The following is a 26,485-nucleotide window of genomic DNA, read 5'->3' as shown; positions in this document are numbered from 1 at the left end:
CTACCTCCCACCTCTGGCAAACACCAATCTATGAGTTTGAGTTGGGTTTTTTTTCATATTCTACATATAAGTGACATTGCACAGTATTTGTCTTTTTCTGTCTGATTTATTTCACTCAGCGTAATGCCCTCAAGGTCTTTCCATGTAGTCACAAATGGCAGAATGTCCTTTTTTATGGCTGAATAATATTCCATTATATATTGGGGCACCTGGGTGGCTCAGTCGGTTGAGCATCTGACTCTCAATTTGGCTCAGGTCATAGTCTCAGGGTTGTGAGCTTGAGCCCCACGTTGGGCTCGATGCTCAGCTCAGAGTCTGCTTATTCCTTTCCCTCTGCTCCATCCCCCACTCACTCTTTCTCTCAAATAAATAAGTAATAAAATCTTGAAAAAAAGAAGGAAGGGAGGGAGGGAGGGAGGAAGGAAGGAAGGAAGGAAGGGAAATCCCATTATATGTATACCACATCTTCTTTATCCATTCATCCATCAGTGGATACTTAGGTTGTTTCCACAACTTGGCTATGGTAAATAATGCTGCAGTGAACGTGGGGGTGCAGCTATCTTTCCGAGATAGTGATTTAGTTTCTTATTGTTACTATTTTGATCTCTATCTTTCCAGACATTTTTCTATTAAGACATTTTTTTCCATCGTAACATACTGGTTTCTTGTAGTATCAACTTTAGCTTAACAGATAATTAACGATTTCAGTTCTGAAAGCAGAAAGATAATAATGACCCCAAATGAGAACTCTAGACTCATGTCTTTAAAATTATAAAATTTGCATGGTGCCTGGGTGGCTCAGTCAGTAGAGCACGTGACTCTCGAGCTCAGGGTCCTGCATTCAAGCCCTACACTGGGTGTAGAGTTTACTTAAAAAAGAGGGGTGCCTGCATGGTTCGGTTTCACTCAGGTCATGATCTTGGGGTCCTGGGATTGAGCCCCACATTGGGCTCCCTGCTGAGAGGAGGGAGCCCCCGTCTCCTTCTGCCCTTCCCCTCTCCTTCTGCCCCTCCCCGACCCCCGCGCAGCACTCTCTCTCTCTCAAATAAATAAAATCTTAAAAAATAAATAAATAAAAAATAAATCAATAAAGTCTGAGAACTAGAATTGGGGCATTAAAAAATGAATAAAATAATATTATAAATTTTGCACATGATCAAATTCATTCTATTTGCCCCATTTTCTCTTTTTGGAAGTTGATTTAGAAAAGCAAACATCCAGCTATAAACATGTATCTTTCTCACTAACTTCTAAGTACTATCAATCACGATTAATCTGATTTTCTTTAAGATAATTTAGAAAACTTTTGAACCCTACTCAGATATTTTCTTACGTTCAGAGTCTATTTGAAGGCTATGTGTATCTTGGTTTCAAATGCTCTTGCAAATTACTTTTCTCTAGCCTTTTAGGAGATGCCTTTAATTGCCTGTTCATAACGTGCCACAAAGAAGTTACCTTCTTAGCATTTCAAGTTGGTTCTCTGAGCCCTCCCTCTGGATGTCTTGCATATTCCCTTGTGAAAGAATGGAGAGAAGAAAAACAATTTTTTTCAAGGTCCATTTAGACCTTGTGATACTCTGTATCCAATCAGAGGTTTGCTTGGCTGTAGCTTCTTCCAACTCATCCTGGTAGCTTAATAAATCCTACCATTGGTATCTTTAGTGCTCTGTCAGCCGACTTCCAGCTCACTTCGAAACCTGCTTCTCCTTTCTAGAGGAATCTTCTTTAAAGAGTATATATTTTAAAACCCATTTAAACATAGAGCGCCTGGGTGGCTCAGTCAGTTGAGCAGCCAACTCTTGATTTCCGCTCAGGTCATGATCTCAGGGTGGTGAGATTGAGTCCTGTGTGAACCCTGCGTCAGGCTCTGTGCTCAGCAGGGAATCTGCTTGGGAGTCTCTCATTCTCTCTCTTCCTCTCCCTCTGACCCCCCACCCCCGGTCAAATAAATAAATCTTTTTTTAAAAAACCATTTAAACATGACCTAGCATCTTAAAGACAGTAACTCAAACTGATTTCTCTATATTTCCTGGTCTATGCTTCTGATGTCTTCCATTAGGTACAATCAAATATCTGAAAGTCCAATTCAAATGCTTTTCCCCTTGTCCTTCCCAGGATTTTTTTTTTTTTTAAGAAGTGTGGGGGGCGCCTGGGTGGCTCAGTCATTAAGCGTCTGTCTTTGGCTCAGGGCGTGATCCCAGGGTCCTGGGATTGAGCCCCGCATTAGGCTCCCTGCTCCTCTGGGAGCCTGCTTCTTCCTCTCCCACTCCCTCTGCTTGTGTTCCCTCTCTTGCTGGCTGTCTCTGTCAAATAAATAAATAAAATCTTTAAAAAAAAAGAAAGGGAGAGAGAGAGAGATTGGGGATGGGGTGAGTAGGGGCAGAGGCAGAGGGAGACAGAGAATCTTAAGCAGACTCCACACCCAGCACAGAGCCCAATGTGGGGCTTGATCTCACAACCCTGAGATCATGACCTACGCCGAAATCAAGAGTCAGATGCTTAACCGACCGAGCCCCCCAGGAGCCCCCCAGGACTTTCCCTCTTTCCTGGAGGAAGGCAGGATCTTTATCAAATACAAGTAGTCTTCATCTTCAATTTTCTCTGCCCCACAGATGCTCTGAAAAGGATGCCCAGCTGGGCCTCTGTGCACATTCCAATGAGGCCGTACCTGCTGCTCCAGGTGAGCCCTGAGTGCCCAGCTGTTTCGGAAAAGAAGATGTAAGGAATCAGAGTCTCCACTGATATCTTCCAGAACTTCCATGGGGACTCTCTGGGGTTGTTGAACCCATGTCTCAGAGTAGATCCATTGAAAAAATAACATTAGCTAGCTACTACTTATGGAGTGCTTTCCATATGCCGGCCATGTGTTAAGCTGTATGTATGTGTGTGCACATACACACGTGTGCATATATGCACATGTAGGTACACACTCAGATTTCACTGCCACCAGGCTATGAGCAATTTATTATTTACATTTAACGGATGAGAAAATTTAAGCGTCCTGCCCTAAGTCACATGGCTAGTAAGTAGGGGAATTAGGAATAGAGATGCTGGCAGGCTGATAGGTTTCTTCTCAGCCCCCTACCCCTACCCCTGTGGCCTCTACCCTGGCTGTCCTCAGATGCTGTGGCCTCCAACCCCTACCAAAGGAGGCCTCCGTCTTGTCATTGGTCCCCGCCTAGCGTCTCTCTGTTCCTCCTAGGGGAAGGACTTCACGTCAGCTACGTCATCGGTGGACTCCTCAGCATTCTGCTGATTTTGGTGGTGATTGCAGCTTTGATGCTGTACAGGTAACCTCAGCCTCATGGGGAGGGGGGCACATGTCCACTGGTCCTCATTTGCATACTGGTGACCTCTTGAAGCTCCACGTCTTGCTGACCCGACCTCTGACCACCCTCACTTCAAGATGGGTCCCGGGTCAGAGCAGCAGAAAGGAAGGGTAGGACCTGAATCCTGACTCTTCTTCGCCATTCACGGCCCGAGCAGTTTCCTCACGTTATGACCCAGCAGCCCTTGGGACTCTCTTTGCAGATGAGGAGGCTGAGGGCGTGGAGGGTATTACCCGAGGTCACACAGTAAGAGGCAACCTGGGACTGACGCTGGCCTCTCTGCTTTTCCGCTACTCTACTTCATTTCAAACCACGGAAGTTAGAAAGACTTTTCTCTTCCCATATCTATAGCCTCTACTACAATATTGTTTGACATATCATTGCTCAGTAGCGATCATCCCGGGAAGGTGGAGTGTGTCATTTTTCAGTTTAGAATCCTCTTTTTACGACCTTCTATGTATTTTCCCCGAATGCTTTAAAGACAGCTTGCAGAAAAAATACCAGCATTTGGCTATGCTGCTGTGGCCCCTGCTAACAGCAACAACAGTGCTAATAATAATAGTAACAGTGACAATTTAGTGAATACGTATCAGTGCCACACCAACAGTGGTCATACAAGTATTATTATCCCTCACTTTACGGATGAGGATTCTGAGGCTCACAAAGTTTAGATTACGTCCACCATGATCCCAGCTAGTAAGTAACAGACATGGGGTTGACACAGATCTGTCTTGACTCGGTATATTAGCTAGCTATCGCTGGAGAGCAAATTATTCCAAAACATAGCAACTTAAAATGACAACCATTTATTATCTCCCAGTTTTCGTGGGTCAGAAATCTGGATTCGGCTTAGCTGCGTGCCTCTGCCTCACGGTTCTCTTACAGGCTGCAGTCCAGATATCAGCCAGGGTTGTGGTCTTATCTCAAGGCTTGACTGGAGAGGGATCCCTTCCAAGCATGCTCCTGTAGCTGTTGGCAGGATTCAGTTCCTCACAGGCTGTTGGACTGAGGGTCTCAGTTCCTTGCTGGCTGTTGGCTGGAGGTCTCCCTCATCAGTTCCCTGCCTTGTGGGCCTTCCCAAAGGACAACTGACAACATGGCAGCTTGCTTCCCCAGAGCAAGCATAAGCGAGAATGAGGGTGGGAAAGCAACCACAAGTTTCTTTGGAACCTAATCTAGCATCCATCACTTCTGTATATTCTGTTCATCGGAAGTGAGTCCCCAGGGGCACCTGGCTGGCTCAGTCGGTGGAGCGTGTGACTTTTGATCTCGGGGTTATGGGTTCGAGCCCCACACTGGGTGTAGAGATTACTTGAAAATAAGACATTAAAAATAAAATAGAAAGAAGTGAGTCACCAGATACAGCCCACACTCAAGGGGCAGGGATTCAGAAGGTGTGGACGAGGCGGGGATGACTGGCGCCATCTTCGAGGCTACCTACCACATTTGGGTTACAACTTCCCCAGATAGCACCACTGTAAAGATCTGAACTAATTTCTCACCACCTTTCCTCCTAAAGACACAAAAAATCCAAGTTAACTGATCCTGGAATGGGGAACCTCACCTACAGCAACCCTTCCTACCGAACTTCCACTCAGGAAGTGAAAATTGAAGCAATCCCAAAACCAGCCATGTACAATCAACTGTGCTATAAGAAAGAGGTAAAAATTAAAACTTATATTCAAGGTGGCGTTTTGTTTTGTTTTTCGGAGGGGGGATGGATATGCTCCAGTTGTCTGAATGGATCAGTGAGGGATGCTGGGTAGCCCCCTCTATTTTGGAAGTTACAGTGAATGGAAGAACTGAATCTGACATGGGATTCTGGAGAGGTCTAGACTCTCTGAGGGACCAGCTTGAGGGACTTTAATGAGAGCAATCTGGTTAGTAAGCAGATTCCAGAAGGTCTAGGTCTGAAAGCATGTGCACCTCCCTGCCAGGAAATCTTTTCCCCAGCTCATAGGTTTTCCCCTTGTTGTCATCATTGCCCTGCAGAGAGGCTGCGCCCCTCTGAAACACCCCAGACTCCTAGACAACACCCCAAAAACCCGAGAGCTCCTGGACTCTCCCTTTTCTAACCTCTGATCCAAGCTGTTGGCTCTGATGGCTGGGAATGGCTGGGGTTCTTTTTTGCTATTCTTCCTCTTATCACAGAGTCTTAAGAGATTTCTCTAGAATTCTGAAGGTTTACATGCTTTTGCTCTCTTAATTCCTTTGTTGCTTCAGTGAAAATGTATGTGCTGAATGTTTAGGCCTAAAAAATAGTCCCATTTCCCCAAGGGACCTGTATCTGCAATTTCAGATTTTCCTAGTCTAATATGACTGCTGCTTTTTCCAAAATCCTATAACCTGTCAGCAGGAGTTATATCCCTTACGAAACCCTAAATGGTCTACTCGCCTGGCCTGTCTAGCAGTCAGCGCTTGCCCTCACCTCTACGGGGCTCCCATGCATACTGAGTACATTTTACATAATGATCACATGCTTCCTGGATCCATGGGTTTCCATACTAAAGAAGCTTCCACCAGAAGCCAAAACACCACCTGCAGGGCTAGTTTGCAGTCTTAGGGATAGTAGAGCCCTCCTCAATTAGTATCTTTGAGAAAAAGACTCCTGAGTCTTAGGTTCCTAGAGTGTTAGTAGAGTATTTGATGCCCCAGAGAAGAACCATCATAAGGGTCCTAGGTGAGACCTGAAAAGTGTGTGACCCCTTTCTTCTGTTGTGTGCTTTTCCTCAGCAGCTCTTTCACCCCTCTGACAGTCTTTCACCCTTTCTCTTCTGATTTCCTCCTGATTTCAGGTACCTGTTGAGGTGTGTTTGGAGAGGGAAGGGTGTCCCCCCCCACCCCGAATTGCCAGTGCCATGTCCCCTACCTCTTCCTAACCTACCCAGCAGCGTGTCTCTGCCATGAAGACACTGCATGGCTCCGTCTAATCTGATGCTAATTTCAGCTCGGAGGGTGTGCTGGGTGAACGGGTGTGGGGATGCGCGTGCACTTGCGTGCTTGTGTGCTGTCTGTCTCTGCTCTGTGGAGGGAGCTCCCACTCCTAGGGCCATCATCAAAGTCTCCTGTTTAATGTAGGGGTTCAGTCAGGAGAGCGTGCAACTCTTGATCTCAGGGTTGTGAGTTCGAGCCCCACACTGGATATCGAGATGACTCAAAAATAAAATCTTTTAAAAAAAATGTAGGGGCTCAGTTAAATATCTGTTGAGTTGTTACTAAAATAGAGGAACATTTGCAGAACTCTTGGCAGGAACGCCATTCCAGGACAGAAACTAAGCATGCCCCGTTTTCTCCTGGTATTGGTGGTATGTCCGTTGGTATCCCCCAGAAACCAGGAGTAAGCCTACCCTTTGAGAAATCCATAAAGGAAGAAGCCTGAGTAGAACTTAACGGCTGTCCTTGGAACAGTCCCAGGTTGCTTGGGAATGGCCCCAAGGCTCATGGGAGCAGAGCCAGAGTAACCCTCCCAAAAAGGTTATAGGTTACTGGACCCTAGTGGATTGACACTCAGAACCCAAATAAGAAGATTTTCTAGATTCCTCCTGCCTCCCACAAGTTTTTGCCTTAACAAAATTAGAAAGAAGAGAGTCAAGAATAAAAGAGCACAGTAGTAGTTTAAAATCCTAAATAAACACACATCGAATTATCTTTATCAGTTGCTTTTGATCATGTCCATCAGCACGATGTCCCATTAATAAACCACAGTAACAAGGTAACAACAACTAACATGAGTTAGTGTATCTTATGTGTCAAGCACCTACTAACTGTGGTCCATGTGTCTCCTCATTGAACCCTCACAGCAAGTGGTTATGAGGTGTGGATACTGTTGTTCTCCCCCACACCTCTGATGTGGAGACTGAGTTTAGAGATGCTAAGTAATTTGCCCAAGGTGACATAGCCAGTGAGTGGATGATGCAGGACTAGAAACCATGGTTCTCCCTCCTCCCTGTCTGAGAATAGTAATCATCATCCCAGCTGCTATTCTCCTTTTAGGCTGACTCATCTGTTTGCTCTGACCAAGTCTCCCCATTCGTTTGTGGGATCTTTATACTCCTCACACCTCCTCTCACCCCATCCACTTCCTTTTTCTGTTTACCATGAGATCCTTTCTGGAGAGCCAACCGACTGACCGTGTCTCCCACTCTCCACCCTAGGGCGGGTCTGACCATAACTACACTAAGGAGAAGATCAAGATCGTAGAGGGAATCTGCCTTCTCTCTGGGGATGATGCTGAGTGGGATGACCTGAAGCAACTACGCAGCTCACGGGGGGGCCTTCTGCGGGATCACGTATGCATGAAGACAGACACAGTGTCTATCCAGGCCAGCTCTGGCTCCCTGGATGACACGGAGACGGAGCAGCTGTTGCAGGAAGAGCAGTCTGAGTGTAGCAGCGTCCATACCGCAGCCACTCCTGAAAGACGGGGCTCTCTGCCAGACACAGGCTGGAAACATGAACGCAAGCTCTCCTCAGAGAGCCAGGTCTAAATGCCCATGGTCCCTTCCTTCCCTGCCCGCTCCTTCCCCTTTATGGACTTCCGGTCCCTGTGCTCACTTATACAACAGGCCCCCTTCCTATGTGCTCGTCCTTCTCCTCCACCTCCCACCCCATAACTGCTCCCGAGACCTCCACGGGAGCTGTTTCCATCTGAGTCCGTAACTACCTGTGCACAAGAAATGATGGTGCATCCCCCAAATTTCGACCTGGATCTTACCATGAACCTCACCTCTTGCACTCCATCCTGAGCCCCTGAAAGTAGGCTCAGTAATGATTCCTCATCAGTACACTCCACCTCCCCTTTCCCTGGTACCCTGCCCCACAAGAACTGATGATCCAAGACTTCACTCTTCCCCAGCAGAGCCGGCCTGGCCGCTTCTCTGAGAGAACTTGCCCATCAGGGGCTGGGGCAGGGGTCAAGGTTAAAGAGAGAGATGAAGGAAAGAGGCTGAGAGAGGAAGGAGGAGTAAGCCCAGCTGGTATGGGCATCTCGGAAGCCTCCAGCCTCAAGTGCATTGGTAATATGAGAAAGCTTTTAGGAATGTTTGGGCTGCATGTCCTGTCCATTGCTGGCAATGGATATTATTCTTGCCCTAAGAGCTACTGTTTTGTTTTGTTTTTTTTTCTCAGCTGCCAATATTGGTGAGATCTGGGTGTGGCTCAAGCTGTTCTTCCTCCTGCTAGAGTGTCTGGAAGCTTCTACCTTCCAATGACAGGGTCCTTATCGCATGGCAGCTGGCCAGTATGAATTCCCCTGCTGGTGCCACCACTGGCCTGTACCTTTTTGACTCTAAGTAACCAGGTTATGAGCAGGGGCTTAAGGAATGTGGGGCCCCGAGCGCTGAGTCTCTGCAAGGTCCAGCCAGTGCTGCCTAGACCAAAAGTAGCATATCACCTGGACCTTAATGTTCTGTCACTCTCTCCCCGCCCATTCTCTGGGATTCTAAGCATAGAGATCCTGAAACAACTTTTCAAAGAAGGGCCAGAAGTTTTCATCAATGGTCAGGAAGAGAGATTGGGTTATAGACTTGGGGCACACAGGGCCTCAAGGGAAGTATCCATGAGGTTGAACCTCTTGTGTTCTCTCTCAAGTGCTCAGGGATCTCAGGGATCTAAGTTGGTGGCCAGAGAACCTCCAGGGGTGGTGACGTTTCCATTCCAGCTCTCTTCCCAGCTAAGTAACTGACTTTCTAGGCTGTGATGCCATCACTTGGTTCATGCCCATTCACACAAAGAGCATGTGTCTCCTGCTAGGATCAGGGGAGTGGAGACTTTTTGTCTGCCCTAAACCTTCTATGTAGCCCCCCCCCAATTTGCTTTTTCTGACTTAGCCTTGTGGTGGTGAGGAGGGGGTACGTCAAGACACAAAGTAGGGGGCAAGGAGTAGAAAGGGAGAACCACTGATGAAGCCCTCTCAGCCTAAGGCAGATCCAGAACCTTCCACCCAGGAATTGGAAGCAACAGGAGAGGACAACGGGGAATAGAGGTGAGGGCTTCTCGGGGAAGCTTCCTGATTGGAAACATCTTCAGTGGTTATCAGTATTGAGAAATCAGCTGCCACACATGTGAGTGAAAACAGAGAAGAGCAAAGCTTTTCTGGTAAGTTCTGAGGCTGCTAGACACAGGTGCCAAGCCCTGAGCCCTGCTGGTAGTAGCCAACCCAGGTCTGGACCCACACAGAACAGCCTGGCCAGGCCTGCAAGTCTTTTCCAGTACACACACACAGTGGGAAAGGCGAGGTGCCACTTATGGGAGGAAAGGGAGACATTTCACACTTGACGGGGCAGTAAAAAAAAAAGGAGCACTTTGGGTCCTCAGACTCATGGTTGAGGATGGGGAGAAAGTAGGAAAGTGGCATTTTCTTGATTGGAAAGGGGGAAGGATCTTATTGCACTTGGGCTGTTCAGAATGTAGAAAAGACATATTTGAAGAAATATCTATTTGAGCACTGATTCACTATGTAAAAAGCAAAACCTCTCTGTCCTAAACTAATGGAAGTGATTCTCCCGAGCTCATGTGTAATGGTTTTAACGTTACTCACTGGAGAGATTGGACTTTCTGGAGTTATTTAACCACTATGTTCAGTATTTTAGGACTTTATAATAATTTAATATAAATTTAGCTTTTCTTAATCACCGTGCCTGGCTTGGAGTCATGACTAATCACTGCACCCGCTCTGTCTGGCAGACCCATGCTTTCGAAAACCTCCTTGTGACATCACATCTAAGTCCTTCGGGGATGTGGGACTGGTGAAGAGTCCTAAAAGGTGTGAGGTTCCTGGCTGGAGGTTCAGCTCATCCTGACAAGACAGGCCAAGACCAGAGTTCATTGGCTTGTGAAATCCTTATTTCCTCTAGAACAGGGATGGCGGATAGGTTTCCTCTCCAGTGCCAGCTCTGGTTGGTTGGTAGTGGCTGCCTGAGGTCCTGTTGAGACTCAACGGGGAAAGTGTCATGATTGTTAGTGACCTCTCCTTCAGGCACTGGAAGGAAGTGTCATGGCTTATATACCATGTATCTTCTACCTCTGTTCTAGGTCTATGAGGACCTCATTGTCCCAGAAGTTGGCTTTGGCTTGCCGTGATAGTCACCGGCAAGACTGTCTGATGTAGTAGGAAAAGGACGGGGGACAAGGAGGGTTCGTCACAGGCCCACATCTGCTACTAGCTCTTTTTGATCTTAGTCAAGCTTCATAGTTACTCTGACAATAGATCAAATCAACATTGATTCTTTTTATTTATTTTTTAAATTTTTTTCCTTTTATTTTTAAAAAGCTGCCTTCTTATAATTTATACACTACATCTCAAGGCTAGGACCGGGAGTTTGGGGATCCATTATCAGGTTCTTTGGACATGACACCTCTTCAATGATGATTGGGAATCATGGAAGTCTTGGTGCCAGATGTAGAATTGTATGCCAAGACTCAGTAGCTGATTTTCTAAACTGCAAGCCTTTTATAGAATAATGCTTCCACTAATTTCTTTATCTCTTGCTGGGGGCCAAGCCCTGCCCAAGCTTGATCCACAGAGCTTAGGATCTAGCAACAGCTTCCATCCCCCCCAACACCCCCCCCCAAAAAAAAGAAAGACTGAAGCTTCTTGTATTTAAATAACGAGAAATCTGCGGGTAATTTACAGTGCATAATTCTTCCAAATTTGGTGAGGGGTGTGTGTGCTAGAACAGAAACAAGTGGTATAGCTCAAGGACAACCATCCCCTTACTCCACAATTTTTTTTTTTTTAATTCAGGAAAAAGAGAGGAGGAAAAGAAGAGACAAGGAAAAAGAGAGGAAAAAGGACATTTTAAAAGCAATGAAATCCAGCTTAAAGCATGAACCTATATACCTGTAGAAAGTACCCTTTCCCAAAGGCTAGGGTTATGGGCCAGACCATGAACAGTGACCACGAGAGCTGGAAACTCAGGAATAACTTTTCAAATGAGAAGAAAAAATGAATGCATTGAGCACACACCATTTGCTCAAAAGACTGGGAGATGTTTCTGGGAGGACAAAGTTTGGCGAATGCATTTTGACACCTTGTGATCACATGAGCCAGTATAACCAGGTATTCAACCCTGCCTGAGCCATAAAAGTCTCGCTAACCTGGGACTGTCCTGTCACTTTAGGGTTAGGAAGTGGGAGAGGAAAAGGAGGCCTGGCCTGATGGCCCCGGTCTTGATAAGAATCTGGAGAGAGGGCAGATGATACTTCAGCAACAGTGTCAAGGACTTAGCACCCTGTTTTCAGGTTATGAACATGCTCTGGCTTTTACTTTCCTGATCAGTAAAATGAAAAGGTTGAGGCAGATGATTCCTAAGGTCATTTCTAGCCTGAAACTTGTTTGTATGTTCTTCCAAGAAATCTTGGGGATGAAACAAGAGTTGAGAATTCCTTGTCTGGTTCTCTGGATATAAAACCTGAAACTGATGAGTAGGGAGACGGTTGGTCAAATTCTAACATACTGGACATATTTTTACAAGCTAATTATGTTCAAAATATAGTCACTGACCTTATTTCTATATTGCATGAACAAACGATGGAACCTAAGATAAAAAAGATCTCTGTGGCCCATAGAGAGGTCTCCAAGGCATGAACTGAAGGTTTCACCAAGCCTAGTCCTACAGAAAACAAAGTCAGTACTGCAGAGGAACTTAGAAAAAGCATCTAGAGAGCTGAGGGTGCAGAAGGCTCTAAGTGTAATGCACTGAACTTCAAGAACATAGAGTAAACTTCAGTTATTTCTACTTATGGACATAGTGAAAAATGTAGGTGAGCCCTTTCCATGGCTAAGAAACAGTTTGTGAGTAGGTCTTGTCTTCATATGTGAAGGTGACTCAACTGATCCACTTAATAGGATGTGTGTCTGGGGGTGTTTCAGGCAGCCTTTGTTTTGTAACATTCCCTTACTTGCCCATTTATTTTCTCTCTAGATCATTCTCCCATTAAGTGGCTGGCAGAGACTAAACAGAGCTCAGCATAGGGAACAGAGTTTTATTTCCAGTCAAGGCTCCAACTCACAATTTTGGACTCCTCGACATGATGTTAAAACAGATCCAGACAGACTAATTAAGGGTCTGAGTTTAAACCCAAGGCTGGAGTTAGCCCCAAGCTACGCAATCTGCCTCTGTCATTTTACAAGACACAAACAGCCAAGAACTCTCACTTATCTTGTCCTTCTTAGTGGTTTTCCCTCCAGCCCCTAAAAGCCTGTTGACAGCCTGCTAATGAGGTCCCTATCTCTCCCTCTGCCTCCTTCCTCTTTGATGGGGCTGGTGTTTCTGTGGTCAGAGTTCTTGGATGGCCTGCATTTGGGGGGCTGTGGGAAAATGGGCTATGAGAAAAGGGTTATTCATTCATTTGATCACCTATTAAATGCAACCAGTGCAATCTGGGAGAGGCTTGGAGGCCAGGCAAGGCATGAAAACTCACAGCCACTTGAGACCTGTGTTAATGTCACCACTGCTCTCTCCAGGGAATAATGCACGAGGTACCTGGACTGAAAGTTGAAAGGAAGTGAGTCACGAAACTGCTCCTCTTAGTCTGCAAATATGGATCCATGTCCCATGGTAGAGAGTTGTTTCTCTCCCTGAATGTGGTTTGTGATTACGATGGGACGAGCACTTCCCCCACCCTTGCAGGCTTTTCAGAAATGCTCAGCACAGTTATTCAACGGCCGCAATGTTTGGCATTTGTTTCCTGCTTCCAGTTGCAATAATACAGTGTTCACCTTGATCTCTAATGCCTACAAGGGTTTCACTGCCCTGTTAATACCTTCCTTATGTAGAACTACTGAAGGCCCCTGGAATAAAGTAAGCACGCATCACTCTAATAAATACGTAGATAAAAGCTATTTGTTGATAACCGTGGACTGCAAAAGATGACTGGCCAAACATTTACTGAACAGCTACTATGGAGCAAGGTGTTATGTTAGGTTTCTACAAGGCCCTACAGGATCTGCCATTCCCTGCCCTACATTATCTATCAGACCTCATCTCATTCTACCCTCCTACTGCCAACTACTCTGCTTCAGCTGTGCTGGCCTCCCTGTTTCTCTAACCTAGAGGCATGCTCCCAACTTAGGGTCTTTGCAAAGCTGTGCCCCCTGGCTGGCACTTCCTTCCTGTAGATAAACTCATGGCTAACTCCTTCGCCTTCAAGTCTTTGCTTAAAGATAACCTCCTTAATGAAACCTACTCTGATCATCCTTTATAAAATTAATGTCTTTCTAACTCTACTTTCCAATCCCTTTTACTGTGTTTTATTCTTTTTTCTTTTCCCATTGCACATATTGTCTAATAACATACTATATAATTTATTTATGTGTTGATCGTCCATGCTTTTTCACTATAATGTGAGTACTATAAGAGAGGGGTGTGTGTGTGTGTGTGTGTCTGTGTATCTGTCGGTCTGTTTTGTGCATTGGTTATCCCAAGTGCCTAGAACAGTCCCTGCACGTATTAGGTGTTCAAATATTTGTTGAATGAATGAACAAATAAAGGAATGGAATCAGACATCCAATGCCCACCTTCTAGTAGGGCTATACACATAAACCATATAAGACAAAACGGGATTTGCCGTCTCGTTCTAAAGCTCTCCAGGATCCAGACTCCATACATCCTTTATTGAGCAAATTCCACTTTACCATCACACTCTCCTTATAAATGTAATCTTCAATTTATTTCCCATAATATTTAAATAAAGTAAACATGCCAATAACCAATGACTGAAGAAGACTCTTTCTACATGTTCCTAACCCATTTCTCAAAAGTTACCGTGACCTTTTTGCTCTGCTTGGTTCTTTTCTCCTTCCTCTAACCTACGGATCTGTCCTCATGCCCTATCTTTTGGCTCTCCACTCTCCCACTCTGTGGTCTCATCCATTGTTAGGATTTCATCTTTTCTACACCTGTATCACTTGAGTCCTAATCTTTTCTCACAGTTCTCATCCTGTATTTCCTAGGCCTACTTAGATATTGTGCTTGAATGTGCCTACAAGTAAGCAGGGCTAAAACTAAATTCCTTGCCCTCCTCTTGAGACTGGCTTCTCCTGACTTTCTACTTCCATTTGGGCAATCACTGCCTCCCAAACCCTAGGCTCAAATCCAGTCATGCTCTTTGACTCATCTCCCTAAATGGGCCCCACCCTCACCTTTGCATCAAGTCGGTTGCTAAATCCTTCACACTCTCTTGAATCTGTTCTCAGCATTTCCACTGCTATCACCTCATAGCAGACTCCTACCTGGGCTTCTAACTCTAATCCATTTTAGAAAATCAAGCTAATTAGTTTTCCTAAAGTGCAATTCTGATTTTGTTGCTCTCTGGCTCAGAAACCTTCGACAGCTCCCTATCACCTACTTAAAGCTACAGATTCCTTACCTTGGTATTCAAGACCCTCCTAGAATATTCCTTTCTCTGTCAATCTTGTAGCCCACTATTCCCCAACATGTGCCCTGCTCTAAAATCAAACTCACAAGTTCAGTTCCCTACATATACTTTCTTGTTTCTGTGCCCTTGCTCCTACTTTTCTCGTTTACTAGACATTCTCTCTGCTTCTTCTATTCAAAACAAAACATGTCAATGGCAAAAAATTCATTTCCCTCCCTACCCACTCTCCTTGTTAAATAATTTCTTGAAATTCCAGAAATGTTCTAACCATTTTCAGGCATGCACACAAATACATATGCATTTATAATCATATATAATAAAATTATTCCATATATCCTTTTCTGCAAGTTGCCTTTTTTTTCAGTTAAATAAAATTTGCACCCTTTTTCTACACCGGTACCTACAGATTAACCACATTCTTTTTAACAGTTGCATAGTGTTCTATTGAGTGGATATACTGTAATTTATGTAAAAAGTTCCCTATGAATGGACATATAATTTCTAGGGTTTAGGGTTTTTTTGTTTGTGGGGTTTTCCCCCCTATCTTAAGAGTTGCTGCAGTGAATATCTTTGGGTATTCTTCTTTGCATACTTGCATAGATCTGTGGGACAAATTCCTAACATTGGCATTATCGGGCCAGAGATTATACACATTTTATTTATTTATTTTTTTAAGATTTTATTTTTAGGTAATCTCTACACCCAATGTGGGGCTTGAACTCACATTTCAGAGATTAAGAGTTGTACACTCTTCTGACTGAGCCGGCTAGGTGTCCCACATTTTACATTTTAATAACTGCTAAACCATCCTAAAAGTTTGCACCAATTACAGTCTTACCAACAGCGAGTTTGAATGTCTGTTTCTCAAAAAATGTTGGCCAACCAATGGTTGTCAAACTTTTTCATCTTTGCCAATTTGATAGATTAAAAAATAATTGTTTTATTACTTTTACCCATCTCCTCGCCATCGTTCAGTTTGTTGGTAATTACATATCTTTGAAATTCCAGATTAAAAGTCCACAGATCCTCTCTTAGCAAATTTCTTCCTTTGCTAAGTATCTACAGCTTTTACCTGGTTCTCATGCTGCTTTGAATTTTAGCGATTAGACTATATGTTTCATTCCTCTGACCACTGTAGTTTGCAAATTTCTTGGAAGTAAAGACTGGACCTTATTCATAGAAACATAGAATTTAGAGCTAAACGAGACTTTTCTTTTTTCTTTTGTAAAGATTTTATTTATTCGACAGAGATAGAGACAGCCAGCGAGAGAGGGAACACAAGCAGGGGGAGTGGGAGAGGAAGAAGCAGGCTCCCAGCAGAGGAGCCTGATGTGGGGCTCGATCCCAGAACGCCAGGATCACGCCCTGAGCCGAAGGCAGTCGCTTAACGACTGAGCCACCCAGGCGCCCCGAGACTTTTCTTTTTTTAAGATTTTATTTTTAAATAATCTCTACACCCAACTGTGGGGTTGGAACATACAACTCTGAGATCAAGAGTTGCAAACTCTATTGACTGAATCAGCCAGGCGCCACACAACCCCCTCTTTTTAAAAAGATTTTATTTTTAGAGCTAAACAAGACTTTCAGAAATTAAATAAACCAAGCCTGTCGTTTCTATAAATAACAGGAGTATTAAGCATTTGCAGAATGCTTACTGTTCAAAGACCTTTCCTAGACATTAAATTAGTTATATTAAATCCTCACATTAGGCTTGTAAGAGAAACATTGTTACCCTGTTTTGAGGAAACCAAGATACAAATGATTTACTGAGAAAAGTGATTTACTTAGAGCGGGTCCAAGACCAGAATCCAGCATCCTGGGTCCACTCACTGCTCCTTCCACGATATCCCTGCTGCCTCTCTCGTTTCCCTCACGCACCTAGCTGAACAATCAATATTCGATGAATGAAGTGACTTTTTAAAAAATTGCCCGGTGTTGACAGTAGCTTGAATAGCTAAAATTAAATAAAGGAAACATGCTGGTGGCCAGGGATGCACAGCTCTCTACACATCTTTCGCCCTTCTTTGGGGGGCGGGGGCGGGGAGTGTCGTGGGCACCTTTTGCTCCAGCGACCCTATCGCGCCCCGAGCGGGCAGCGCCGGGTCTGAAGGAAGCACGGCTGTGCGCGGCCCCTTTAAAGCTGCGGGCGGCGCGTGCCCACAGTCCTTTCAAATGGACCAATAAACGGGCGATGGGCGGTCCGTCGAGAGCCAATAAACAACGAGGACACTGCGGGGTGTGCGGCGGCCCAAGCGGTTTCAAACGGCTTAGAGCAGGCCCCTCGGTTCTGACCCGGCGGAGGTGAGTGGCCGGTGGGCCCGACGTACCCACCTAGGCCTTCGGGTCCAAGCGTCGCGCGCGCCGGGGGGCCTTGAACCCCGGGCGGGGGGCCTCCACGGAATCGCCCCTCCCTCGCCGCACGAACCCGGCGGGTCTGAGGCGGCGAAGCGGGGCGGAGGCCGGGGGACCCGCGGCTGGGAGGGCGGGGGGCGTGGGCGCTCGTGTGCGGCCGAAGCTGGGATCCGGGTGACCCGAGCGCGCCGCGGCGGGGTGCGGGCGGCAGCGTCGGGGGAATCCTGGCGGCGCAGGGCCGCGCCTGGCGGCTGTGGGTGTTCCGGGGCTGGGGCGGGGGCCCTGCGAGCCGGCCCTGCTACGGTGCCCCTCGCGTAATTGTCAAATGAATGAATGAGTGAATAAGAACCTAGGAGGGCTGTCGTGGTTGTGAAGGGCCCGGTCGTCTCGGAGCATGACAAGGACTGCGGTACCGGGGCCTGCCCGCGCACCTGTGTCCCTGCCGGCTTGCTGCGGTTTTAACAATTCCGATCATACCGCTCCGCCCTCACGCCGAGCTTTCTCTCTCAAAAGGTGTCAGTAGAGTTCAGGTATCTTTCCAGCTCTGAAGGGTTTCGCGGACCAATACAATAGCCACCAGTGTAGGTTAGCTTGAGCAGGCCCTGTTACTTTACGGTTCGGTAAGCGTAGATTTTTACTTTTTAGCTCTTACGATTCTTAGGCTGTTGAGATAGCTACCCTACAATCGTGGTAACTGTCAGGCAGGATTTAAATGCATCCTGTTTTGTTTCTGGGATAGGAAATAGTGAAAGCGATGTTGCCAGAGTGGCTACTGTGTGTTAGAAAATATATTCGTGTTGATGAATCCTAACAATGAGTTTTTCATTCAGCATCAATAGAGGGTAAAGTGGTTTTTGCAGAACTTGCCCCAAATTTATGCTTGGCTCAAATTCTCACGGGGAACTAAGGCATCAAATCTTGGCCCAGAAATGCTGCCTGTCTTATTTTATGCATAATTATAGTAATTGAAAACTCATTTTTAGAGAGGTGAACTCCTTCTTTCTCCATTTTCATCACCCTGAAAAGTCCTTCTTTGACCTAAAGAGCCAATGTATTAAGCTAACAATCTTTTTGAAACTTGTAAGAAGTGTAAAAGATTTGGACTTTTCTTAAGTGACTGGACAAACTGTAATGTTGTTTTTATAAAATTTAATGATATAGAGGTGAAATCAATTTATTTTGCAAGCATTAATTAAACTTAGTTGGTCAACCATGAGAAAAAAATTTTTACACAAGTTTCCTAAGTCTGTTCACTGGAGCACTGGCAAGCAAGGGATTCCATAACAATATATCTTATACTTTGTTACTTTCACTGTTTTGATCATCAGCTTTGAATTATGAACAATAGTACAGCCTACAACTGACAGGTCAATGTTAGCAGCAGAGCTTTTTCTTTTATTTATTTTTTTAATTTTTTAAATTTTTAAAAAGATTTTATTTGAGAGAGAGAGGGAATGAATGGGGGAGGGGAGGGACAGCAGGAGAGGGAGAAACAGGCTCCCTGCTGAGCAGGGAGTCTGATGTGGGGCTCCATCCCAGGACACTGAGATCATGACTGAGCCAAAGGCAGACGTTTAACTGACTGAGCCTAACTGACTGAGCCTACCAAGCGCCCCGCAGCAGAGCTTTTCAATTGCAATAAATTTGAGTACCTTAATATTATGAACACTGTTCTAGATTTTGAGGCGGTAATTAGAAATAATAAAAACATCTTTAACAAGGCCTTAGGATATTGCTTAAAATCTTGATGTGGGGGCGCCTGGGTGGCTCAGGCGTTAAGCGTCTGCCTTCGGCTCAGGGCATGATCCTGGAGTGTTGGGATCGAGCCCCACGTCAGGCTCTTCCTCTGGGAGCCTGCTTCTTCCTCTCCCACTCCCCCTGCTTGTGTTCCCTCTCTCGCTGGCTGTCTCTTTCTGTCAAATGAATAAATAAAACCTTTAAAAGTAAATAAATAAAATCTTGATGTGGAATGAAAACTTTTCTTTATTTTAAAGTAAAACCAGGCTCTTTTATGCTCCTTTGACTTAATGGAGTCTCGTTCATTCATTCAACACATTACTGAGATTGATGCCTACTGTGTGTTAAACACTGTTCTAGATTCTGGGAATATACCAGTGAACCAGAAAAAGACAAAGCTCCTGACCTAAGGGAGTTTGACAGTTTTATCTCTCAAACAATTTGCTGCAGCAAATTGTATTTTCTATAATCCCTCTGGCCCAGCTCTGGTCCTTGAACAAAATAAATACTCAAATACTTTTATTAGCGATAGCTAACATTTGTTGAATAGTCACTGGGTGCCAGATTTTATCTTTTAACCCTCACAGCTTTTTACAGATGATGAAACTGAGTCTTTGAAAGGTTATGCAACTTATTCAAGATCGTACAACTAATAGAATCTGAATTTGAACCCAAGTTAGTCTGTCTCCAGGGCGTTTGTTTTTAGCCTATGGTTGTGCTGTATGAAGTAATGAGATCTGTTAAGGAGAATTCAGGAGCACTTTCTTGGTAGAATACTCCCTCTCCCTTTTTTCTTAACACTTCTAGCAGAGCCATGAGAAAATATGAATGATAGGCATGGTAGCTTTTAGACGGAAGATGGGGCAGTTCAAAATATATTATTTACTAGACAGCTGTTACTTTGGGGAAGATTCTGGGGGAGCATAGAATTGAGATCTTGATCTAATTACCACTGATGGATTCCTGTTGAGCAATGTTGGAGTGGTTTGAGATCCTTAAATGACTTGTATTTTTTTTTTTTTAAAGATTTTATTTATTTATTTGACAGAGATAGAGACAGCCAGCGAGAGAGGGAACACAAGCAGAGGGAGTGGGAGAGGAAGAAGCAGGCTCATAGTGGAGGAGCCTGATGTGGGGCTTGATCCCATAACGCTGGGATCACGCCCTGAGCTGAAGGCAGACGCCTAACCGCTCTGCCACCCAGGCGCCCCCCTTAAATGACTTGTATTTTTACCTCAAGTTCACTTATCTCTTTCCTATCAGGGCAGTTACCCTCTTTATGTGAGATACCTCAAGCATGTTAAACTTATTCTTTTTTGGCCTTTACATTTGCTGTTCTCTTTGTGTACCAGCTCTACTCAGGTCTCAACTCAAATGTCATCTCCTTAAAACAGGCATTTTCTATGCTTCCAATTAGAGTAGCCTTCTAGGTCACTTTTGCCTCACTTTCCTTTTTTATTCACTTCATAGCATTTATCACTATCTGGTAGGTCATTTATTGTTTGGTTGTGTATTGTCTGATTTCCTTACAGAAAAAGAAAGCAGAGTACAGATTTTTTTTCCTTCTTTTACCTTTGAGGTTACCTCAGTGCTCAAGCAATGCTTGGAACAAAAAAGGTAGTCAAAAAATATTTGTTGAATAAAATTGGCCAAAACTGTCACGGTCTTCTCTATGTGATAAAGTGATAAAGACAGTAAGTATATAACCAGAGCTGGCTGTGTTACTGTGTCTTTAGATGTGAGCCGTATCTCAACAGACTAATTTGGAAAGTCTTCAACTAAGAAAACTGGAAAAAGGGTAGTTTTATGTTTGCGTCAGCTGGGAGGAAAGGTAGATTTGGCTTCCCCACTCCTGTTGCTGCTGTTGTTATTATTATTTATTTTTTAAGATTTTATTTTATTTTTTAAGTAGGCTTCACACCCAATGTGGGGATCGAACTCACAACCCTGAGATCAAGATTACATGCTCTACCAACTGAGCCACCAGGTGCCCCCTCTGTTGTTATTTTTTTATTTTTATTTTTTGAGGGAAAGAAAGGGCAGATGTGCACACTCACATGCAAGTGGTGGGGGACAAAGAGAGAATCCACACTCAGTGTGGAGCCTGCTGGGGCCTGCCACAGGGCTTGATCTCACGACCCTGAGATCATGAGCTGAGCCAAGATCAAGAGTTGGACACTTAACCAACTGAGCCACCCAGGTGCCCCCCCCTTTTTTTTAACTTTCTATTGAAATTTTTAGGGGTATTGGTCAAGATATTTTAGGGTGTCCCATTACTGGAATTCATCTGATGTTTTTCTCATGGTTAGACTGGGGTTATGTGTTTTGGAGAGGATGATGGCAAGAGAAAGTGCTAGTTTCATCATATCATATCAAGGATACATGCTATCAGTATGATTTATGACTGTTGATATTGACTTTGATCACCTGGCTGAGGTAATGTTTGTCAGGTTACTCCTCTATAAAGTAAATTTTTTTTCCGCATTCCATACTGTCCTCTTTAGAAAAAAGTAACTGTGCTGCCTACATTTAAGGAATGAAGAGTTATGCTACCTGTTCTTTGGGGTAGAGTATCTACATAACTTATTTGGAATTCTTCTGCATGGGAAATTTGTCTCTAGTTCCTCATTTATTAATTTAGTCAAGTATTTACTTACATCAATATGGAATGAAGGATATCTATTTTATACTTTGTTATATTCCAATACTACTTTATTGCTCAGATTGTTCCAGCTTTGTCCTTTGGGAGCTCTTTTAGTTAACTCGTGCCCCTTTAACATACCGACATCAGTGTGTGTGTGTGTGTGTGTGTGTGTGTGTGTGTGTGTGTTTAATATAATCATTTTTTAACATTCCCCTACTTTCTGGCACTACAAGGTGCTCCATGCTCATCTCGTGTATTTCTTGTCACAGTGCTAAAATCAGCTATTTCTCCAAGGAGCTCTGCTTCCTTTTATTGAAGAATGGTATAAGAAACCAAGATTTGGGCACTAAGTGTTCTCATTGCTGCTTGCTTTCTTTTCTTTTTTTTAAGATTTTATTTATTTATTTGAGAGAGAGAGAGCACAAGCTGGTGAAGGGCAGAGGGAGAAGCAGACTCCCCACTGAGCAGGAAGCCAGATGCAGGACTCCACCTTAGGACTCCGGTATCATGACCTGAGCCGAAGGCAGATGCTTAACTGACTGAGCCACCCAGGCGCCCTCATTGCTGCTTTCTTTTAAGCCCTCTAAGCTAACGGAGCAGAGTTAGTTTTATACTAACTCTTGTATATAGACCTGTCTGTAAATATTTCTGTGTATAATCATCTGTAACTATATTTATTAAGTTAAACATGAGTTCTTACTGATACCTCCAATTCTAGTCCATTACCACATAGATCATTCTAGCCTTCTCCCCTTGCTGATCTGTGAATTTCCACATCAACAGTAGAAACCTGGCTTCCGCCATCCATTTACTTAGTTGTTCAATTCCAGTATACATCTATAGCAGCATCAGAGTTGTTAACCCATACTCTGATGGGAAACAACTTTATCAACAAAGTACAGTGCTTACATACAGTTCCTTGTGCAGTTATTTTGTGTAATGTCCCTCCTTGAGTTTATCTGATATGTCTCTTGTTATTAGGCAAGAGTTACATGTTTATGGAAAGAATGCCACAGAATACTGTCATTTCATATCAGGATATGTGACATCAACATGATATCACCAATGATATTGATCTTGATCACTTGGTTAAGGTAGTGTTTGCCATGTTAATATCATGAGGTTACTAGTTTTCCTTTTCTATACTGATTCTTTGGAAGTGAATCACTAAGTCTAGCCCACCCTCAGAGTGGGTGGGGGGCTTAAGTACCACTTAAGAGTATCTGCATTTATTATTTGAAATTTCGGAAGGAAGATTTGTCTCTTCTCCCCCAATTCATTTCTTTATTCAACCATTTCTCAATATCAGTATATCTATTTTGTACTTTTGGTTATAATTGGATTCTGTGTTACTTATTTTTTTGCTCAATTGTTCCAGCTTTGACCATTGGGAGATCTTTCATGTTTGCTCCTTTGTCCCTTTGACATGTCTCCATCCTTTTTTTCTTTTTCAGCATTTCCTTACTTTCTGGGTGCCCCAGACATTTTCCCTGGCCCAACCCTAGAATCAGTCATTTCTCCAAGGAGCCGTGGTTCCTTTTACTGGACAGTGATTTATAGAAACCAAGATCTCGGTGCTCTGTGTGCTTATTGCTGGGGGTGTCATTATATCTAGGCCCTCTCAGTGAACAGAGCTAAGTAATATATGTGTGTATGCTAACCCATGTATATGCATATACATACAATTGTTTCTGTATCTTTCTGTCTGTTTATTAAACTTAGTATGAATGCATACAGTTCTCTCCAACATTCAGAGGAAGCTTAGGTCCCAAACAGATGTCCTCTTTGTAACTTGCTTTTTACTGAGATCTAACTTTACCCCCCAATTAACACTTTTTAAGTGCCACAGAAAACATTGTTTTCCATGACTTGGTAACAGCAGTTATTTGACCTGGGATATGATCTTTGTTTAGAGATGCATTCAAAGCATAAATTCTGACTCAGCTGGAATGGTCAAATATTTTTGTCATAGCTATGGTGTCAGATAAGCCATGATGACCTCATGTCTCTTGACCTTGTCTCTTCAAACATGATTTTTGTTATTTTATGAAGAGATAAGAGACCTACTTCTTTGATCTCTTATTTTTTAGAGATTTGTTATTAATTAAAGTGATTTTTAGATCCTTTCTATAAAAATGAGAAAAAAATTGAGTAGTTTCAAGAATTTCTTGAAATGAAATTCATTCGTTTAATGTGGATGCGTATTTGTTTTGTATTGTTTTTTCATTTTTCAATCCTAAGACTTAAAGTAGCATTTTATGTATCTGAAAGTCAACGACCAGGAAATAAACCAAAAAAGGTTTTTCAGCAGCCTAAGTAGATATCACAGATTTTATTGGCTTCCCTCAAATAGATCCTATTCTCTCTTAGGCACAGTTTCAGCTTGCTTGGTTCTTTAAATCAAGAGCTAAAACTTAAAAAGGCAGCACTGCTACAAGCTAACTTAAAGTGTTAGCTTGATCAAAAGGATTGAGGAAGAAAAACTACAAAATGTAAAACATTAAAATTCAAAAAAGCCATATTGGAACCATTTAGATTTGGTGCAAGAGTCCCTCATACGTCTGTGGCAGTAATAGATTATCCTGAAAAGTTTAAATGATTATTAGTATACTAGAACATCTTACTCCCTAATCACTTTTGTTGTTTTATTTTTTTTTATTTATTCACAATGTTTTTTTTTTAATTTTTTTATTTATTTATTTGACAGAGAGAGAGACAGCCAGCAAGAGAGGGAGCACAAGCAGGGGGAGTGGGAGAGGAAGAAGCAGGCTCCCAGCGGAGGAGCCCAATGTGGGGCTTGATCCCAGGATCCCAGGATCACACCCTGAGCCAAAGGCAGATGCCCCATGACTGAGCCACCCAGGTGCCCCCACAATGGTTTTTTTTTTTTAAATAATAATTTTATGTCCTTATCCACTTGTACTATGAAGTATCTAATTTGTAGATTTTAAGAATTTTTTTCAGTACTGTTATTCCACATTTTTCTTTTGGTTTTTTTTTTTTTTAAAGATTTTATTTATTTATTCGACAGAGATAGAGACAGCCAGCGAGAGAGGAAACACAAGCAGGGGGAGTGGGAGAGGAAGAAGCAGGCTCATAGCAGAGGAGCCTGATGTGGGGCTTGATCCCATAACGCCAGGATCACGCCCTGAGCCGAAGGCAGACGCTTAACCGCTGTGCCACCCAGGCGCCCCAGTCTTTTTTTTTTTTTAATGTGCATTCTTTAAAAAAAAAAAAAATGTCTCATGAGGGGCACCTGGGTGGCACAGTCAGTTAAGCATCTGACTCTTGGTTTTGGCTCAGGTTATGATCTCAGGGTCTTGAGATTGAGTCCCACATTGGGCTCCACGCTCACTGAGAAGTCTGCTTGGGATTCTCTCTCCCTCTCCCTCTCCCTCTCCCTCGGCCCCTCCCACTCCCTCGGCCCCTCCCCTCCCACTTGGACATGCTTGCTTGTGCTCTCTCTCTCTCTCTCTCTCTCAAATAAATCAATGATTTTCTTTTTTTTTTTTAAGTCTCATGAGGGGCACCTGACTGGCTCAGTTGGTAGAGCATGTGACTCTTGATCTTGGGGTTGTGAGTTTGAGCCCCATGCTGGGTATGGAGGTTACTTGAAAATAAAATCTTAAAAAAAAAAAAAAATCTCGTGAAAGCCTCCTAGTCTAGAACTAGTATGAGTGCTTCATTTGGGAGTAAAGACCAAATCTCATATCAGAAATCTCTGTGCAGTAAATAAAACCGTTTTTTTATGCTTCTGAGGTACTTGCTTATTTTGAGCAATGTTTAATGTGGGAGATTCCTCCAGACAAAATATGGACAGTCCCTTTGAGTATTACAAAATGGCATTTACTTTTTAATAAATAGTAAATCTGCTTTCTATAGGATAAAAAGGAATAGATTATCTGTACACCCAAAGAAGCAGTTTGTTTTAAACCAGGGAAGACTTGTCTTTCTTGGTCCTGAGAGCTCTGTGCTAACTTAGGCCTTTCTTAGACCAGAAGACTGAAATACGGGTTAAAGTCTGAACTGAATCTAAAATCCCTGAATGACTGGGATGATACTTATAACAACACAATAATGGCAGTTACTGTTTCATGAGCGTTTGATAGTTGCCAGGCAATCTGTAGTACTCCTTTCTTGCATAAAGTCATGGGTTTGTATAATATGGCCCTTTTTAGCCCCTGTTTGGCCACTGGAGTTACAATTCTGTTTTTTACTTTTGCTTAGCTCTTTTGGGCTTTCACACACAAGCCTGTAACATTCTTTTTTTTTTTTTTTAAGATTTTATTTATTTATTCGACAGAGAGAGAGACAGCCAGCGAGAGAGGGAACACAAGCAGGGGGAGTGGGAGAGGAAGAAGCAGGCTCATAGCAGAGCAGCCTGATGTGGGGCTCGATCCCAGAACACCGGGATCACGCCCTGAGCCGAAGGCAGACGCTTAACCGCTGTGCCACCCAGGCGCCCCAAGCCTGTAACATTCTTTATTGTCCCCACTCATTATCCCTTTGCCTGGGCTAGTCCCTATTAATTTCCTTTAGTTCTCAGCCTTAATTACGGGCATACCTCAGAGATACTGCAGGTTCAATTCCAGACCACTGAATAAAGGAAATACCACAATAAAGTGAGTCAATTGAATTTTTTTGGTTTCCCAGTGTATATAAAAGTTATGTTTACACTACACTGTACTTTGTTAAGTGTGCAATAGCATTATGTCTAAAAAACCAATGTGTGTACCTTAAAATATATTGTGTGAGGCACCTGGGTGGCTCAGTCAATTAAGTGTCTGACTCTTGATATTGGCTCAGGTCATGGTCTCAGGGTCATGAGATTGAGCCCCACATCAGGCTCTATGCTGAGCATGGAGCCTGCTTAAGATTCTCTCCCTCTGCCCCCTCCCCCCCACTTGCTTGTGCATGCTCTCTCTCTAAAAATATATCTGTTATATATGCTGACCATCACCTGAGCTTTCAGCGTTTGTAATCTTTTCGCTGGTAGAAGGTATTGCCTTGATGTTGATGGCTGCTAACTGATCAGGGTGATGGT

At 43.7% G+C, this 26,485-nt stretch overlaps 2 protein-coding genes across 2 annotated transcripts in view; both read left to right on the top strand.

Moving 5' to 3' along the window:
* Positions 1–9,948, top strand: part of LRP4 (LDL receptor related protein 4) — a 47,620-nt gene extending 37,672 nt beyond the window's left edge. The window contains 4 exon segments of the mRNA XM_040639807.1: positions 2,613–2,680; positions 3,203–3,290; positions 4,849–4,990; positions 7,484–9,948. Coding sequence (XP_040495741.1) covers positions 2,613–2,680; positions 3,203–3,290; positions 4,849–4,990; positions 7,484–7,816 — 631 coding nt within the window. The 3' untranslated portion in view covers positions 7,817–9,948.
* Positions 9,949–16,901: 6,953 nt separating this feature from the next.
* Positions 16,902–26,485, top strand: part of CKAP5 (cytoskeleton associated protein 5) — a 107,963-nt gene continuing 98,379 nt past the window's right edge. The window contains exon 1 of the mRNA XM_040639046.1: positions 16,902–17,009. The gene's annotated coding sequence lies outside the window, so the exon portion shown is untranslated. The remainder of the gene's footprint in view (positions 17,010–26,485) is intronic.

This window comes from Ursus maritimus, unplaced genomic scaffold (assembly GCF_017311325.1).
Source record: "Ursus maritimus isolate PB19 unplaced genomic scaffold, ASM1731132v1 scaffold_23, whole genome shotgun sequence".
NCBI classification, from domain to species: domain Eukaryota; kingdom Metazoa; phylum Chordata; class Mammalia; order Carnivora; family Ursidae; genus Ursus; species Ursus maritimus.
This window is presented reverse-complemented; position numbering and strand designations above follow the sequence as displayed.